The sequence below is a fragment of the Centropristis striata genome, chromosome 20 (assembly GCF_030273125.1).
Source record: "Centropristis striata isolate RG_2023a ecotype Rhode Island chromosome 20, C.striata_1.0, whole genome shotgun sequence".
NCBI lineage: Eukaryota > Metazoa > Chordata > Actinopteri > Perciformes > Serranidae > Centropristis > Centropristis striata.
Window position 1 is genome coordinate 8,510,922 of NC_081536.1, and position 19,128 is coordinate 8,530,049.

Sequence of the window (19,128 nt, forward strand, 5' to 3'; positions counted from 1 at the left end):
ACAATTATCACTATGGGCCACTTTAAAACTATGATAACCAATAACTCTCCCTTTCACTGTGACTGTTTTTAACGTTTTTGCATGTGTTTTCTCTGTACTCTCGACATCATTGTAAATGAGGGGTTACCCTCAATGATTCCTCAAGAAAATAAATAAAGGGTAAATTAGAGAAAAAGGTTGGTAAGCGAGGCCGGCTCTACGCAGGGGCAAGAGGGGGCCGAGCCCCCTTAAATAAATATCTTGCACCCTCAAATCAAAATTTTAGAAGTTGAGAAAGCACATTTTAATATACTCACAAAATTAATATACATTACAATTTGACAAAATTATCTGCAATAGCAGAAAAATCCGCCAAAAAAGAGACACAGGATACACCATTGTTGGTTGAAATCTGGATGAAGGATGCTTTATTTTCATTTATTTTATTTTTATTTTTCAGTTTCCCCCCTGAGGGATTGCCATCTTATTGTGGTCAGGGGGTTTCCGTGCCTCAGTGACCTTAAGAGCTAAACCAGCAGGAGCTTAGTCTTCAGGTGGGACACCTAAGTTGGACAGGTCTGAAGGTAGAGGCCTGACAAAGTGCAATCCACTTCTCCACGTTGGGGTTGGACACATAGACCCCTTTCAATGGAGAAAGCATCGTTACTATAAGCACAGGAAAAAAAAGTGCTGGAGCATGATGTGTACACATGATGCCCCCTTCACATTCCTGACTGCCCCCTCATATATGCCTGCCTAGAACCGGCCCTGTCGGTAAGCCACTTCAAAATATTTCCTTCACAATTTTCTTGAGTGTTTGCACTCAGTTATTTTCCATTTCAACCTTTTGTTTGCCTGAAAACTATCTGAAGAGACCATAGACTGGAAGAAACGAGCATTTCCATGTAGTCTATACAGAAGACTACAACTCCCAGCATGTTCATATCCGGCTTGGGTGCATTCCAGCCAATCACAAGCCTTCAGGATTTATGGCAGCTATGTGGGGCACGGGGCCAGCACGTCTAGCCAGCTCGAAGTGCCACGACTTCACAGCAGACCACGGATTCTCCAGCGGAGTGAGGGGGAGAGCACTGGGAAAAAGCTAGTTAGCTAGGTAGCTGGATAAATAGGCAGCTTTGCACAGAAGTCTCTTCACTTTATAGGAGCAGCTCAAAGCTTTCTGCCCTCTCTCCAATCCGCTTGAAGCAAGCAGACGTAGCTACATCACCAGCGAGGTAAGACTGGGAGTCTGGGAATATTTTTATTAATTTGAGCCACCGTTAGCTAGCTGGGAAGCTATCTACTGCTAATTCTGAGCTAACTTCTAGTTGGTACAGAGAGACAGCCGATTAAAGTTATCTAAAATCATTTTAGATTTTTTCCCTCGTTAACTATTTAGTGTACATATTTATTTAAGCGATTTGGAGCGGAGTTTAGCAGCCTAAACCCACATTTTCTGTCTTAATTTGCAGGACGATAATCAAGTTCATTGATTCATAGTGTTAGCTGCGATGCTAGCGTGCAAGTAATGATTGGCATTATTTCACTTAAAAATAACGGGAGCATACAATCTTTATTTGGGGGGTAATGAATGGATAACGATGTAGGATGTCTTGATTGTTTCAGACATCTTTGAGGCACTTTTAAGTGGGGTTTAATTGTTGTAATTTTTTGTATTTGTTGGATAGTAAACTAACTTGAAAGTCCTTGGAAGTCGATGCATTTATATTAAAATAACGCATGGAATTTAAGTGTGTACGTCTGTAAGTTGTGTGCATAGTTTTCTCATGTTCACAGTATGTCTGAAACTTAAAATAATGCCAGACAAGTACTGTCTTTTAAAAATCAAAGCATATACATTAATATATATTTCATCCCAAATCTTAAAAAAGTAGGTTGATATTTATTTTAGCTGAAGAGCATTCCCTGTAGGTAATCTATTGCATATGAATGAAAGCCAGATGTTTTAGACTTGAAGGCTATAGTATAGTTACACACTGGTAAATTTGATATGAAAGTCCTATCTTTTGTGAACCTTGAGATGCACTTTGGTATTCAGACAATCACTCAGAGTATGTCTTCTTGAAGTGTTATTTCTCAGTTTGACAGAGTGGAGATGCACTGAAGTGTGACTTCACAGATTAGGAGGCTCTACTTTACTTTCGCCCCTGGCTTTTAGACCCTGCAATGAACAGGGACTCTGGACTCTGTTTCGATTATACTAAAGTCACTCAGCAGTTTTTCTCTACCATGTCACGAACCATGTCATGAAACAGTACAACTCTACGTTGTCCTATTTTTGATATATATTTTCACATAGGATAATATTCCTATCCATGATATAAACTAGTATATATCTAATGCTGCAGGAGTAAATCAAATAGGGGCTTTTGGTGTTCCTATGCTGCTATCTGCTGTCAGCCAACTTTCCTCCCCTGCAGGCTAAACATTCTGGTTTGTGACAACAGCCTCCAAGAGCCCTAAAGGGATTGTTGAGAGATCCTTCAGGGAATGTTGTTGTTGTTTTTTGTTTGTTTTTAATAAAGGGCAGGAAATTAAGACTTACCACCAGCCAGCTGCTGGAAATTTTTGCAGTTGCTGGAAATTTACTTTTTGTCTGCAACCCTTTTTGTTTTTTGTTCCCTGCCTTAAAATGATACAAGATTAATTTTTGTTGTTGCAATATGCCTTCACATGATTTAGTAACCTTTTAATAACTCTTGGCCAATGGCTGTACATGAATTTTAGCAGCAACGAAGTATAATGTTTGTATATACAAATTATGTCTGCTTTATATTTACTATAATGTGTATTTCTCAAGTGTAGGAATTTGTTTCTTAAAATATTTTCGGTGGATTTCTGGATGTATAATACAACCAAAATAATGGGACTTTCTGCTGATAAGTAAAATTACATTTTCATATAGCACCTCTGTATTTTGATTAATGCTGTGTTGCCTTACAACAGCAATGTAATCATTCACAATTATCATTTTAATATGAGAAGAAATTAACACAATTGAATAACACACTTTTGAAACAATATACTATGATATAGACATTTCAAGCTCAAAAACATATTTTAAAGAAATGTTTCTCAGAGCATTTCTTTCATTGTATGTTTTATAGGAGCAGGTTCTTAGCTTGGTGCATTTAACTGTATTTTTTACTTTGGCTTAGTTTGCTTCAGTGTGTATTTAATTAAGAAAGCTCAGTGCTGGACTTCAGAATAAATCAGTCAGTGTATGAGATTTAACCATAAGGATGAATTTGAGCTGTAAGAACACGTTTTACCAAAGGTGGAGGGCTATTTGTCAAGTGGGATTGAGCATCAGCTATTTGTCCCACAGTTTTTTAATAAGATTTGCTGGTCTGCATTATACATCCATCCTCTAGGAAAAAGTTTATGGGGATAACAGTGACACCTTGAGGCTTTTAAAGGGAAATGCTCTTTTTGTTTACTCTTGTGATTTTGTTTAATCACTCTTCTATGTCATCAGCATCAGCTGCTCTATTAATACATCCACTGTCAGTTTATTTTCATTTTGTCCAGACACACATGCATACTGTAAGCCGTACCTATAAACATCACTTTTTTCCCCCTTCGAATAAATCACTGGTCTTTGATTGTCCACACCAAGCAGTTTCCTTTTTTTTTTAATATTCTTTTTATCTGTTAACTGTATTGACAAGTGTGCCACTCTCTTTTATAGGTCAACTGAAATTACGCAAAATGGATATCTATGACCCTCAGACCCTTGGGATAATGGTGTTTGGTGGATTCATGGTGATCTCTGCTCTTGGGATCGCTCTTGTCTCCACCTTCTCCATGAAGGAGACCTCCTATGAGGAGGCCCTGGCAAAACAACGCAGAGAGTTGGGTAAGATACATTCTACTCGGTCTGAGAAAAAGAAGAAGGACAAAGTATCTGAAAAGAAGAGCAAAGGAAAGAAGAAAGAGGAAAAGCCCAATGGAAAGATCCCAGAACCTGAAAAAAATCAAGAGGAAGTTGAAGCTGAAGCAATTATTGAGCTTGCTGTTGCTCCAGTGGTAGCTGCTGCTGCTCCTCCTGTCCCGACTCCTGAACCTGTCTCTGCTGTTCAGGTTAAGACGAATGCGGCTGCAGCACCGGAAGACACACAGCCAAAGATGGCTGCCGAACCGAGTCCTGCTCTTACCGAGCCCTCACCTGCACCTTCACCTAAAGATAAAAAGAAGAAGAAGGTGGCTAAGGTCGAGCCAGCCCAAACAGCCCCTCTTGTTGCTGCCCCTGCACCAGTCAAGTCCTCCGCAGTCCCTGCATCAACTCAACCCCCTGTGTCTGCCCAGACTAAGGCAATCACCCCATCGTCTGCCCCTGCCACTGCAAAGTCTACCCCTGCCCCTGCCACTGCGAAGTCTGCCACTGCAAAGTCTGCCCCTGCTACTGCAAAGTCTGCCCCTGCCCCTGCTAAATCTGCACCTGCCCCTGCCCCTGCCACTGCAAAATCTGCCCCTGCCCCTGCAAAATCTGCCCCTTCCAAATCTGCCCCTGCCACTGCAAAATCTGCCTCTGCAACTGCAAAGTCTGCCCCTGCTCCAGCCAAAGGTGCTGCAGCCCCAGCCAAGTCTTCACCTGCTCCATCCAAGAATCTCCCAGTGCTGGAAGCGGTTACTAAAGACGTCCCAGTGATGGCCGTGCCCCCAGTAGGATCTCAGCAGGCTCCTTCTGTTGCAGGAAAAGTACAGGAGCCTAAGAAGAAGGCATCCAAGAAAAAGACTGAGCCTGGTAAGCACATATAATTCAGAGGTATCCATTCATTCACCATGCTCCCATTGTAAATGTACACATTATTTTAGAAATAATAAAAAAGAGATCTCATGTCATAGTTATGTCAGGTTGCTGATGCTGGCTACTTTCTAATTTGCCAGAACTTGTTTTTTGCTGGAACTGTCAGTTTGCACGAAATTAAACTTGTTTAAGATTGTAGACTGGATCAGAAAAAACAGGAATCGACCAAACTAGAGCCACTGTAGTCTATCAATATGTTGTTACACTAGATCCATGGTTGTTGAAATTAGCCTTTCCCTTTGAAGTGAAAATGGTTGTCTAGACAGGAACTACATTAGCCAAAACACTGGTGATTGTAGTTGGACTTGTACGTTTGGAGGTGGAGTCAGTTGAGTTGCACGTGCATACAATCGCAATCTAAGGCTGTAATACCCTGTCAGTACTGATGAACTTCTAGCTGTGTACCGGTGGAAAGTAGTGCCAATGGCAGTTGTGGGTAATGTCTGGCACTTAGCTCTGGAGGGCATAGAACACGCCAGCTAGTCCAAACACCACTGCCCTGTTATGTTAGCTGACAAAGGCTCTCAGTGCCCTGACAATGGGTCGGGAGGGGTGTGGGGTTCTCCTTGCCTGAGGCTCGTCTCCGCCTGGTGCCACAGTGCCCCAACATTTTGCCATCCAAAGCTGCCCAGGGCTCCAGACCCACAGGACAGGTCGCAACCTTGTCATTTTCCTTAGGCAAGTGTGGGAATTCACACTTCACTGTGACAGCCTAATGCACTTTGTAACTGCCTGGCTTTTTTATATTTTTAAGTATGAAACTCCTTGAACTCCTTAGCTTATGCCTCTGTATTTTGTGTTTCCCTCTTTAGTGGCAGCATTGGATTCTGCTGATGCTCCTCTGTACCTGCCATACAAGGCTCTGGTGTCCACCATCAGTAGCATGGTGTTCAGTGAGGGAGAGGCTCACAGGATCATCGAGATCCTGTCTGAGAAAGTCGGCATCATTCAGGACACCTGGCACATGGTAATGGACACTGCAATCACTGAATAAGAAAAAGACACCTGGGCATTTGAGGTATATGAGACTTGTAGGAAGATCCATTATTTTTGCTCTCTTTCTGTTTATGTATGCGTTTCCAGGCCACTCAGAAAGGAGATCCCATAGCCATGCTGAAGAAGCAACTGGACGAGAGGGAGAAACAGCTGGCAGCAGAACAAGAGGATGCTTCTTTGGCAAAAAACCGTCTCAGAGAACTCACCAAGGTGAGATGTCTTCTCAGGTCAATAAACTTGCAGATGGTGCCACAACGTGTTGTCTGGTCTATTGCCATGCTGGCAGCCCTATAAGACTCTTAATACCCATTAAAAAATTAGATTGTTGAATGAATGGAAATCTTTGCTCTTTTTTTTTGTTACTGGTGAGGCAAAATATTTAGTTTGGCCTAAAGGTGGCAGCAGAGGAAAAAGCTTTAACTAAAGAGTTAGTTCTCTGGATTTGGATTTCAGTCCTCTTGAACCTTTTTTCCTGAGGGTGGCACTAAAGGACACTTAAGGTGATTGCAATACACAGGCCTCATCCATTAAGAAGCATGAATAACACACAATTTCAATGTTAAGTATGCCATGTAATATCTGTGTCAGTGTATGGGTGGCTGTACATGGAAGGGTCCATCCTTAGGGTTAGCAGAATGTTTCTACTTTTCACATTTTCTTGTCCCCAACCAAGTGAAATGAAAAAATTTTGTCATGTTAGCACTACAGGAAATGCCATGGTATCTGAAATGGCTCTCCGGCCACAGAAAACATTATAATGATTCTGCTGTCTGACAGTGCTGTTTGTTTTTCAGGAACTGTCTGCTGAGAAGTCCAAGGTGGCCAGTGTGGAGACGAGGCTGAGTTCCCTACTGAGTAAGAGGGAGCAGGAAATGATTGCTCTGCAAGCACGCATGCAGGCCAGTTACCAGGACCATGTAGCACAGACCCAGGGGCTCAATGCAAAGGTCAGCTCTCATTCTACAATTTCTTAATTTCTAGCTGAGCACATTTGTCCTTGTTTGTTTTGCCCTCCTGATAATCTGGTTGTTGCAAATGCAGTATTTTCCCCTTTTTTTCTAATTCAGTTGTCTTGACTAGGTTTTAAAGCATATGTCCAAAATGTGAGGGTCCATCCTGACTGGTGTATTTAAACTTTAAAATCATTTGACAGATCGTCAGCCTGCAGGACCAACTGGAAAAAGGACCCAATGCCCAGCTGGCCCGTCTGCAGCAGGAAAACTCCATTCTCCGTGATGCCCTTAACCAAGCCACTAGTCAGGCTGAGAGCAAGTGAGTGTTTCCCTGTAACAGTAAATGAGAAGCAGAGATTTATATTGACTGGCATTTTACCTGTTTATATGATGCTAATTAATGTGGCAATTGCATACAGTGCATACAATTTCAAAGGTATGTTTAGAGTACCAAGCCTGAAGATTGGCTGATATTTTTGTGAGGCATGTGCCCTGATTCTTCCTCCCTGTGTCTCTCCTTCTGTGCCTCTTTCATTTATTCTGTCCTCAGGCAAAATGCCGAGCTGGCCAAGCTGCGTCAGGAATGCACAAAGTTAACCAAGGAACTTGGAGAGAAGACAGAAAGTCTGCTTGCTGATGAGCACATCAGGAAAGGACTGGAGGCCAAGGTCCTCGCTACTGAGAAGCAGCTCTCCTTGTTTCAGGTTGGCCAGCCCCGTGTGAACGCCACATCATCTCTATTTTACATTTCATTGGATCATCGTGAATAAGTTTCCACATAGAAACACATTTATTCCATCTTCTTTCTTGTTTGAGCAGCCAGTTAGTTACAGAGACTCCAAATGCAAGCCCAAACCTTTCCCACCTCTCCCCCAACCCTTTAATGTTATGGGAAGCTTAATTGCCTTGTAATCACAGAGCCCAGGGCTGTGTTGGAATGCAGCCATACAATAATGGGGCTGCAGGGAAAATGCTTCTGAGCAACAGCTGGAATGTGAGCGTGTCCGAGCCTCTCTCTTCTCCAGCCTCCTTTAACAGGCTGTGAAAGAGCAGGAGCAGTCTGATGGTGTTTGTAATTTGTGACTTTCAGACATGAAGTACATCCCTGTTTTACATTCTCTGTTTATTTGCCGTTCTTGTAAATAGGCTTTCAGCCTACGCAGTCACTTACTAATGGAATGCTGTGTTTCTCAACTATTACTGGTTTCGTGGAGCATGTGAGTCAGCACTTCCTGTCAGTCAAGTGTTCGTTTCGTTTAATCATTTACTTACATGCGCCCTAACAGTTTAAGCTCTTCAAACATGTTATGCAGTGGCTCAGGCCATCAGTCAAATTATGCAAGGTGGCTCTCTTTTCCTTTTTGATTTGAGCTTTTTCTTTTCTCTCTTGTTTTTTTACTACACACATTAAATATTACACTTAAAATAAATGTCAAAAAAGAAGAGGGATTTATATTAAATTATATATAGTGATATTTTAAAAAAACTTTCTGAAATATGTTGTATGGTTGTAATTGGCATCACCAATAGGCTGCTTGGACTGAGTCTGTCATAGAAGAGTTATCATTGCCAAATCTGCTAAAGACTGCTGAAATATATATATTTTTTATTTTGTTGTTGCTAGGTAGCTAATCTGTAAAATATATGTCTGTGACACTATTTAGAGGACATGCACTTGCAATAACTGGGCCTTGTGCTTCAGTGCTACAAAGTGAAATAATTTTGTGAATCTTTGCTGCCCCCTGCTGTTTGACACGTCTGGATCAATGTTCTTGTTTTCAGGCAAACCATGGGGAGAGCGAGCAGGCTTTGCAGACAAGATTGGAGGAGGTGTGTGAAGAGCTCAGAGCAGCACAGAGTAGAAACAACAGCCTGCAGGCCACTTTGGACAAAGCCCAGCAAGAGACCAGCACACTCTCAGGTCAGCGGGGGGCAATGTCTTAACCATTACCAGATGTCAAAAGGATAGTTTAGATTTTTTGTATGAGGTATTTATCCAGATTCAGTATGTGTCTCGTCTGCAGTCGGCACACACCCAGTTTGGAGAAGCATGCAGGGGTCCTGGCACAGAAGATAAGCTATGTACTGCTGGCGATGGGGGCAACAGCTCAACAAACTTTAGCCACCATAAAAAATGACATCCTTAAAAATGAATTTCTGTTCTAGTGTACACTTTATCTACAATACTTTCATTGCTTTACCTTCAGTCAGCCCTTTGTTTGGCAATACATTTTCACAATCAAGATCTTCTGTATTCCTACAGAATATACAAGTGCAGTTGTGGCACATTTTCATATAGCTATCGCACCGCAAATCAGCTGTTTGGATCAGACTTTTTGGGGGTTTATGCAAGAGACAACACATACAAGAAAATCAAAATGAATGGTTATGAGAGCTATTTTATTAGGGTAAAATTCAATTTGGGGCACTTGGGGCGTGCCTTCTGCCATCTACAGTAGGTAAAACAATGACTATGAAAATATACATTATGAAACCCCACTTCAGTAAATCCTAACTACCCCAATAAGGCTGAGGAAATAACTTGGCAGTGAAAAATAAAAGGCCGGTGGCTTTATCATAGTATATGATAAATCATAGAATTTTAAAATATTGTTTTGTCCCTGCAGAGTTTCAGGTGCGTACTGAGAGATTGGAGGCGGAGATCAGTAAGCGTTCAGGTGAGGCGGATGCCCTCACTGCACAGCTGGAGGAGACACAGGCAGAGAAAAGCCAGCTTGAACAGCAGGTGGCCACTATCAACTCTCTGCTTGAGGCCAGTCAGACCAAAAATGAGGAGGTAAACCAGGTAGGACATACTTTGTCAGTTTGACTTTTCTGAAATGGCCAGATGGTTGGCCACACACAGTCACCTCTGACGATGTTTATGTCTGACTCGCAGGGGAGTACTGCAGAAGTTGAACAGCTAAAGTACAGGCAAGTGTTTGAGCCGCTTTTCTTCAGAGTCAACACCGAATCCAGAGCTGTTCTGTGTATTAATTGAAATGCTATGCACCCTCTGCAGCCTTCAGGAGCGAGAGAACCAGTTGAACACACTGCATGAGGAACTGAAGCAACTGCAGATGAAGCAGGAAGCTGCTGTAAGTGTTTCAGACATCTGTATTTAGATCTCTTACAAGTACTGTCACTTCTCGATTATTCAGGAAAAATTACATTTATCCAAACGCATACAAACGTGTACAGTGGCGCCTGCTAATTACAAACAATCTGCTGTTCTAACAGGACAACACTATCATTGAGCTAGAGCAGGGAAATAAGAGGTATGGTGCTTATTTCAATACATATATTTGACTTGCATCTTACAGATTTTCCACAATTTGTTTGCTCTATGGTTATTTACCGTTACCCAAATTGTGTGTCTCTCTTTAGAGAGGATCTCAGCCTTATCACATCACTTCAGGATGAACTTGCGAACCTCAAAGAAGAGATGGTACAATCTCATGATTTTATTTCAAGAATTGCACAGCAGGATAAATGCTCACTAGCATGCCAACTGTTTCTTATTGCACAGAATCGAACTAATTTACATTATCATTGTCTTGTAGGTAGGTTATCTGTAAAATATGTCTGTGACACGATATATTTTGAAAGACATGCACTGGCAATGCCTGGCCCTTATGCATCACTGCTATGAAGTGAAATCATTTTGTGAATCTTTGCTGCCCCCTGCTGTTCGACACGTCTGGATGAATGTTCTTGTTTTCAGGCCAACCATGGGGAGAGCGAGCAGGCTTTTCAGAGGAAATTTGAGGAGGTGTGTGAGGAGCTCAGAGCAACACAGGATAGAAACAACAGCCTGCAGGCCACTTTGGACAAATCCCAGCAAGAGACCAGCACACTCTCAGGTCAGCGGGGGGCAATGTCTTAACCATTACCAGATGTCAAAAGGATAGTTTGGATTTTTTGTGTGACGTATTTATCCAGAGTCAGTATGTGTCTCGTCTGCAGTCGGCACGCACCCAGTTTGGAGAAGCATGCAGGGGTCCTGGCACAGAAGATAAGCTATGTACTTCTGAAGATGGGGCAACAACGCAACAAACTTTAGCCACCATAAAAAACAATTTCTGTTCTAGTGTACACTTTATCTAAAATCTTGAATTACTTTACCTTCGGTTAGCCCTTTCTTTGGCACTACATTTTCACACTCAAGATCTTCTGTATTTCTACCCGTAAGTGCAGTTGTGGCACGCAAGATATCACAGCACAGATCAGCTGTTTGGATCAGACATTTTAGGGTTTATGGAAGAGACAACACATACAAGGAAATCAAAACGAGTAGTTATGACAGATGTTTTTTTTTATTTGGGTAGAATCCGTTTTGTTCCTATGTTCCAACCCCTCGATATTGTCATGAGCTTTGGGTAGTGACCGAAACAATGAAATTGCAGATAGAAGCGACCACAAAGGGTTTTCTTCTGTAGGGTGGCTGGGCTCCGCCTTAGAGATGGGGTGAGGATCTCAGACATCCGAAAGGGAGCTCGGAGTAGAGCCGTAGCTCCTTTGCTCCGAAAGGAGTCAGCTGAGGTGGTTCAGGCATTGGATCAGGATGCCTCCAGGGTGCCTCCTGTTCGTGGTGTTCCGGGCACGTCCAGCCGGTAAGAGCCTCCAGTGAAGACCCAGAACAGGCTTGAAGGATTATTAATCTTACCTGGCCTGGGAACCCCTCAGGGTATCCAAGGAAGAGCTGGAAAATGTTGCTGGGGAGAGGGACGTCTGCTAGCAGATTATACCTAGTCTGCTGCCCCTGTGACCTGGCCCCAGATAAGCGGAAGAAAATCGGAATGGATGATTTTGTTATTGACCCTGCCCACAGTAGTAAAATGGTTTTGCTTGCATGCTTGTAGCTCCACAGGGCGTGCCTTCTGCCATCTACAGTAGATAAAACACTGACTATGGATAAGTACATCATGCTACCCCACTTCAATAAATACAAACTACTCCATTAAGACTGGGGAAATAACTTAAAAGGCCCGTGGCTTTATCATAGTATATGATAAATCATAGAATTTTAAAATATGGAATTAACTGTGACTGCTTTGTTTTGTCCCTGCAGAGTTTCAGGTGCGCACTGAGAGATTGGAGGCGGAGATCAGTAAGCGTTCAGGTGAGGCGGATGCCCTCACTGCACAGCTGGAGGAGACACAGGCAGAGAAAAGCCAGCTTGAACAGCAGGTGGCCACTATCAACTCTCTGCTTGAGGCCAGTCAGACCAAAAATGAGGAGGTAAACCAGGTAGGACATACTTTGTCAGTTTGACTTTTCTGAAATGGCCAGATGGTTGGCCACACACAGTCACCTCTGACGATGTTTATGTCTGATTCACAGGTGAATACTGCAGAAGTTGAACAGCTAAAGTACAGGCAAGTGTTTGAGCCACTTTTCTTCAGAGTCGACATCGAATCCAGAGCTGTTCTGTGTATTAATTGAAATGCTATGCACCCTCTGCAGCCTTCAGGAGCGAGAGAACCAGTTGAACACACTGCATGAGGAACTGAAGCAACTGCAGATGAAGCAGGAAGCTGCTGTAAGTGTTTCAGACATCTGTATTTAGATCTATTACAAGTACTGTCACTTCTCGATTATTCAGGAACAATGACATTTATCCAAACACATAGAAATGTGTACAGTGGCGCCTGCTAATTACAAACAATCTGCTGTTCTAACAGGAGAACATTTTTGTTGAGCTAGAGCAGAAGAATAAGAGGTATGTCGGTTTTTACTATCCACATATTTGACTCACATCTTATGAATTTTCCACCTTTGTTACACCTTTGTTTGCTCTACTTATTTTATGCTTCATTTTTAGTGGGGATGTCAGCTTTATCACATCACTTCAGAATGAACTTGCAAACCTCAAAGAAGAGCTGGTACTACTAAAAACACAACAGTCAGTGTAATTCTCTTACTACTAGAGCTTCACAGAACAAAAACTTATATGCATGTGCACTCTGTTTCAACAGGTAGAGAGAACCACTGATCTTGAAGTACTACAAAACAGGTAAATGATTGGCATGAACTTGGATTCAGATCACACATATTGTTGTGTATTTTGTAGAGCTCAGTGGTGACTTTTCTGTTCTTTTGCTAGCGTGACTAAGAAGGATGGCCTTATCATATCACTACAAGAGGAGCAGAGAGAAGTGAGAGAAAATGCGACCAATTATGCTGTAAGGCTCTCTTTACACACTAGTAGCTCATCAACTGAGACTGCTTTCCTCTAAAACACTTTCCTAAACGTGTCATCAATTGTTTTTCAGCAAAACATTACAGCACAAATGACAGCTTTTCAAACTGAAACCAAAGAAATTCTCCAGACACTGTTCCCACAGATGCCTGTTGACACAGAGCAGGTAAGAAAAGGGCATTTCACCAGAGGAATTGCTGAATGATCTTTTATTCTGATAATTTTGCTCATTTATCTGTAAAATAATGTGCACATTTATGCTTTTTTTTCTCACTTAGTCCGACTGGTTACAAGTGTTTACGCAGAAAGCTCAGGAGGCTCTCAGCCAGCAGAGACGGGAGGCTCAGTTGTGCACTGTAAGCAACAATTTAATACCGATATCAGAAAATGGTTTGAATTAGTCAAGCAGAAGTAGTTATGAATGTTTTGTCTTTGTCTCAGGAGTTGCTTGAGAAAATGAAGGAGGCTGAGGAGAGCCATGGCGCACTGCAGGCAGAATGTGAACAGTACAGGACAGTCCTGGCTGAAACGGTAAGTGATTTGGACACTGAGTTGAGTGAATATGGAGTAAATTTAAAGATTGTTATTGTGTTATGTCTGAATCGGTATAAATCATGTTCAATGCAGAGGTGGACTGAAGTTCTTTTATGGTATGAGGAGCACAACATCATATCTGTTTAGAGAAAAAAACAAAGCTGCACCAGGAAAAGCAGAAAATGGCGAATGTTTAGAGAACACAGACAGCACTTTGAATTCAAATAGTAAAAAATAGGGGAAATCAATGTGTGGCGGTCAGTGTTTTTATTGTGGCATATGGCAAAAAAAAATTATGTAAAAGAAAAAAAAAAATCTGCACTAGCTTTAAGAGCAGGGACCGCTAAATGCAACAATTTTAGTTTACTTGTTAGTTTGTTATGTTACATAAAATTATTATAGATTTAATAAATCATATTCAACTTTTTCCTCAGGTCTTGCGTTTAAAAGTAAACAAATCACAATAAATTGTAATTTGGAATTGCAGTACTTAAAATTTGTAACACTTCAAATCAGCACCCATGTTTTTGTCACAGTATCTAATCGGGAGATAATATTGTCCCAGCCCAAGTTTATTTATACAGTTAATTTAACCAGTTTCCCTTCTCTCTTAGGAAGGAATGCTGAAACATCTGCAAAACAGTGTGGAGGAAGAAGAGCTCGTATGGAAGTCAAAGATGGCTGAGTTAGAGGATCAGCTGAGAATGGTTAGTTATAATACCTCCTTGAAATCCCCATGACTTGGACATTTTCCCCCATGTGTGGGTTCCCCTTCCTCATGTTTAAAAACCTCACAATAGTTCCTCTCACACATTACCAGGCTTTGGAGAGGGCCGGCAAGCTGGAGGAACAAAACCAAAGTGTAGAACAGGTGAGGATATTGCCACATTTTTGTTTGAATCGATTTAAGCCACCTGGTTAGAAATGTGTGCTGCTACGTAAACTGGTTTATTGTGGTTGTCTCTGCAGTTGAAGGGGCACATGATGCTTCTGGAAGCCCAGCTGGAGAAGCAGTCGGAGAACCAGGGGATGTCAGAGGAGCTAGAACAGGTACATGAGCAGGTTAAATCCCTATTTCAAGGTCCAGTGTGAAGAATTCAGTAGCATCTAGTGGTGACCCTTCTCTTTCCAAGCATGTAGACGAGGCCCTCTCTAAAAGCGCCTGTGTTTGCTTTGTCTGTTCTGGATTACTATAGAAACATATGCTAATGTCAAACAGATTCTGTGGAAGAGGACCCACTCCCTATGTAGATCTGAACTCTATATTTGGATTTATTGTCATAATAGCATCTCACCATCATGATTGAATCCAAGTCTTTGTAGTTTTCAGATAAATATCCAGGGCAATATTCAGGGCAATATTGTACCTTTGAGTTATTAAATAATATTATTTAAAGTGTGTTGTTTAATTAAGGAAAAAAATATATAATAGTGGTTAATGTGAAGAATTAGTAATCCATACTTGATGTAGCATACTGTAAGATTTCATTTTTCTTTTTTAAACGCATTTCGCATATTTTAGGTATCAGCTTTGTGCATTTCAAACTAAACCTGTCTGACATCTTCGAATTTCTATGCTGTTCTCAGGTGAAGCTGCAGCTGGTGGATTGTCAGAGCCAGCTGGATTTGGCCCAGAAGGAGGCCCAGGCACACAAGGAGGAGCTTGCACAGGTAACTTTACAGACTTCACCTGCTTTTTTTCCCACACTCCAGATGAACTATATTTGCACAGTCACACACCGATGTTACTCACACGAGAGGGAGAAATGTTATTTATGAGATGCCACATGTCAGGAAATTGGTGGAAATTCCCCTTTAATCGACACAACCCGGACGTTATGTAATCAGTGACGGCTTCCTGTTTCAGGTCAGAGAGCAGCTCTGCGAGATCATGGTGCGGGCTCAGCAAGAGCAGAATGGCCCAGCTGATGCTCAACCCAGTCAGGTCAGGGTGCAAAGGTCACATGGCACCCTTCACACCCTGTCAGAGAGTACTGGACAGTGACTAGGACACTTCTCCCAAGATCTTGTTTGCTACCACTTGTTTGTAATTTCTTCTCAAATGAGCCTCTTTTAATATAGTAGAAAATCCAAAACACATTTATTGATTTGCTACTCTGTATTTATTAAGACAGTTTCATAGTGATCTAGCTCAACACATGTGGTCAAACCGTAACATCCTAAACAAGGATGTGGCCAAGGTACACGGATACTGAGTGACACATGATCCCGACAAGTGCCGTATTTCCAGTCTGTCCAGTATTCCTCTGACGCAGCGGCTGTTTATGCTAACAACTGTTTGCATTGACTGCGTGGACATAACTCTAACCAGAGCTTTTCTCACCTTTTTTAGCATGCTCACCTGTCCGCCTTTGTGTGTACAATTCTTAACATGAAAAGAAAGCTTGAGTTTGACCTTTCACCTGTAATCGTCTGAGAGACAACTAACTTGGCATACAGGTCGAGCAGCTTTTGTGTGTATGTCTGTGTGTGGGTGTGTAGTGCTGCTGCTTTTTTCACAAGAATGGTTGCATACACACGTATGCTTTAGCCTATTGTCTCTGCATGTGTATTTATTGCCCTTTGTTGTCGTCCATCAGTTTCAGAACGAGTTGAGTCAGACGACTGAGAAGCTGCACGGGGAGGTGGCTCAGAGACAGCTGCTTTCACAAGAGTTTGAGCAGGTAGCAACCTGTTTATGCAGTCCACCAGAGAGTGACTAATGAACTCTCAGTGGATAACATTGTGCGTGTGTTTTTGTGTTGTCTCCAGGCCCAGGAGACTATCAGAGAACTTCAGGCTCAGTTGGATCTTCTGAAGGTTTCTTCAGAGTCACCACAAGTTGAAACAGAAGATGTTGGTCAGCTGAAGGTGCGGTAACAAATGTCAGAGAATCCCAACATTTGTAAAGGGACAGTTAACCCCCAAATCTTTCTCTTATCTGGAACCTGGGTTGTATGTAGGTCCTTGAAAATAACTAAAGTACTCATCCTCATTTATATTATTCAGGCCAAATTGTTCAATATTAAATAAGACATTATGAAAACAAATGATGAGTATTTGTATGTGATACTTTTAAAGATTTTTAAAGATTTTTCTGAAACTCAGTCCAGTCTTATTTTGATTATTTTTAACAATAGAAGATGTTATTGCAGGTTGATTTGATTTAATACAGCAGTCTGGTTTTTTTTTACCTTGCATTTATATTTTATACATTGGTGGAAAAAGTATTCAGATCCTTTACTTAAATAAAAGTACTATACACACTGTGAAATTACTCCACTACAAATAAAAGTCCTGCATTCAAAACTAAAAGTACCAGAGTAAAAAGGTACTTAAAGTATCAAAAGTAAAAGTACTCGTTATGCAGAATGGACACACTCATATTGTATTATATATATTCTAAATATATTACATTATTGTTTTAATGCCTTCATGTAAGCAGTGTTTTGATTTTATAAAGAGAGGGCTCATTTAATTACTTAATATACTGTTATAACATTTAATTTAAAAAAAGTCTAATCATTCTCAATTTATCATATATATTTTTGTTAAATCTCAACCTGTAAAGTAACTAAAGCTGTCAGCTAAATGTAGTGGAGTAAAAAGTACAATATTTGGCTAAAATGTAGTGGAGTAGAAGTACCTCAAAATTGGACTTAAGTACAGTACTTGAGTTAATGTACTTAGTTACTTTCCACCACTGATTTCATAGAGCCACTTATGTGTTGCTTCAGTCTGAATGAACAAACGTTCATCTACTTAACTGGTTTAATAGACAGATAAAGGCTGATTAACATGGATATCTTGATGTCGTACGTTTTGTTGAAAAATGGCACAAATGGTAATAAAAAAAAAAAATAAAAAAAAATGAATGACGACCAATAAACTCTTACTTTGAGAAGAAGTAATATTTAATAATGAGCTGGGTTTTAAAGGGTTTATTAATTATTTCACAATTTTAACTAAACAAGATGTAGTTTTTATTTATTCCAAGTCCTATAGATAGATAGATAGATAGATAGATAGATTACTTTATTCATCCCCGAAGGGAAATTCGGTTGTCACAGCAGTCCGGTATTCAAGTACAATAAAATACAATAGAATAAAATACTGAGGTAGCATAAATAAAAACAACAGTAGAAAAAAACACAGAACAGAACAAGAACAAGGACACTTAAGAAGTTAAGAAAAGAACATCATCAGTTGGTAGGATGGTTGGCAAGATGATGGTAATAATTAAACTGGTGATATGATGGCAACAATGCTATAGTGACTAGACGGTATATAATAATAATAATAGTACAGTATATAATATATATATATAATATAATATAATATGTAATAGTAGATAATAAACAATATAAAAGTAAAATGAAAAAATATAAATAGAGTAATTACAAGTAAAGTAATAATAAGTAATAAGTAATATAATTGAACCTTTAAGATTTCCATATTGAATCTCTCTTCTTGCTTGGGGCTTCGAAAGTAATATTACTGCTGTTTGAACAGGAGCGCCTGGAGAAAGAGAAAAAGCTTTCCAAAGACCTGGGCCAGGCAGCCACCAAGCTCCAGCAGCTCCTCAAAGCCACTCAGGAGCAACTGACCAAAGAGAGAGACACAGTGAGAACACTACAGGAGCACCTGGAAGGCAAGGTGAGACAACTGATGTGGTAAGACTACACACTTATGAGTTGAAGTTTATCATGCTTGTCGATTTTGACGCTGCATTTCTATTTTCAAGGGAGAATACGTGGAGCTAAAGGAAGGAACGTCCGTCTGAGACGAAGTTCACTGCAGACACTACAATAAAACTGCCAAATATGCCTTATGATTACCATAGTTATGCATTCCAAAACCTTTTTTTCTTGTACTGTAGTTGATTGCATTTGTTGCAACTGTAGGAATCAAATGTTTGATATTATGAACATTTCAAAGTAAGATTATAGGAGATGATTCTGCTATAATCTTTACTGAAACCCACATTCCATCTACAATTCTGGCTATGTCAGAAGTTATTTATCCCCCTGCCTTATATTTCAGACATTTCCCCATAGTTCAGTGTTAAAAAGGGAAACCGATTGTACGTCAAACGTACATCAACCTGTGCAATTACTTTGTATGTCTTTTCTATGTGGTTGAGTGATGGAAACATTTTATGGTTCAATGTTTCATTACCTTTAGGGCCTGCTTTCCTCTGTAGCTGGCTGCCAATTACATGCATCAAATTTGTATGAATGAATAAACTGGAGTGTAGCTCTAAATTATTCCTGTCCTGTGTCTGTGTCGCAGTTGTGAATGTGCATTGAGTGCGGGCAGGAAGAAAAGAAGTTGGCTTTTGAGTGCATTATATTTTGACATAGTTTCAGTTCCGGTGTGAAAGTATGTGCACAGTACATCTGCCTCAGGACACTTAAAACGTAACTCCGTTAACTGAAGAGGACTTCACTAAAATACTATCATGACTGGGTTAAAACTTGTTTTCAAAAAGGTTGTTGCTGTGTAGAGAACAGGCTTGGTTTTTGACAGTATTACAATTTCAAAAAAAAAAAAAAAAACCTCTATACCATCATACAGCAAAACGTGTTAACTATTAGATCCAATCTCTTTATTACCCTTTGAAACACCATTGG

At 40.7% G+C, this 19,128-nt stretch overlaps 1 protein-coding gene across 5 annotated transcripts; it reads left to right on the top strand.

The window, feature by feature from the left end:
- Positions 1–1,018: 1,018 nt before the first annotated feature.
- Positions 1,019–18,759, top strand: rrbp1a (ribosome binding protein 1a). 5 transcript variants are annotated; one of them, XM_059359473.1, is made up of 33 exons: positions 1,019–1,214; positions 3,692–4,747; positions 5,623–5,777; positions 5,894–6,016; positions 6,601–6,753; positions 6,960–7,078; positions 7,310–7,463; positions 8,542–8,680; positions 9,387–9,565; positions 9,659–9,693; positions 9,782–9,857; positions 10,000–10,037; positions 10,147–10,207; positions 10,484–10,622; positions 11,831–12,009; positions 12,103–12,137; positions 12,226–12,301; positions 12,444–12,481; positions 12,584–12,644; positions 12,738–12,775; positions 12,866–12,944; positions 13,035–13,127; positions 13,240–13,317; positions 13,403–13,492; positions 14,110–14,202; positions 14,316–14,366; positions 14,465–14,545; positions 15,083–15,166; positions 15,363–15,440; positions 16,096–16,179; positions 16,268–16,366; positions 18,008–18,151; positions 18,240–18,759. In XM_059359473.1, the coding sequence occupies exons 2-33, from the start codon at positions 3,712–3,714 to the stop codon at positions 18,276–18,278; spliced, it is 3,927 nt and encodes a 1,308-aa protein (XP_059215456.1). In that variant the 5' UTR covers positions 1,019–1,214; positions 3,692–3,711; the 3' UTR covers positions 18,279–18,759. The 5 variants fall into 5 exon arrangements, with proteins under 5 accessions (XP_059215456.1, XP_059215457.1, XP_059215458.1 ...); XM_059359474.1 differs by having other exon boundaries at positions 9,387–9,556; XM_059359475.1 differs by lacking the exon at positions 15,363–15,440.
- Positions 18,760–19,128: the final 369 nt, after the last annotated feature.

What these genes read in the sequence shown, in the direction of transcription:
- rrbp1a (XM_059359473.1), top strand. Translation starts at nt 3,712, where the DNA reads ATGGATATCTATGACCCTCAGACCCTTGGGATAATGGTGTTTGGTGGA. An exon ending in CAAACCTCAAAGAAGAGCTG is followed by an intron (nt 12,645 to 12,737) that starts GTACTACTAAAA and finishes CTGTTTCAACAG; the next exon opens with GTAGAGAGAACCACTGATCT. An exon ending in TAGAGGATCAGCTGAGAATG is followed by an intron (nt 14,203 to 14,315) that starts GTTAGTTATAAT and finishes ACACATTACCAG; the next exon opens with GCTTTGGAGAGGGCCGGCAA.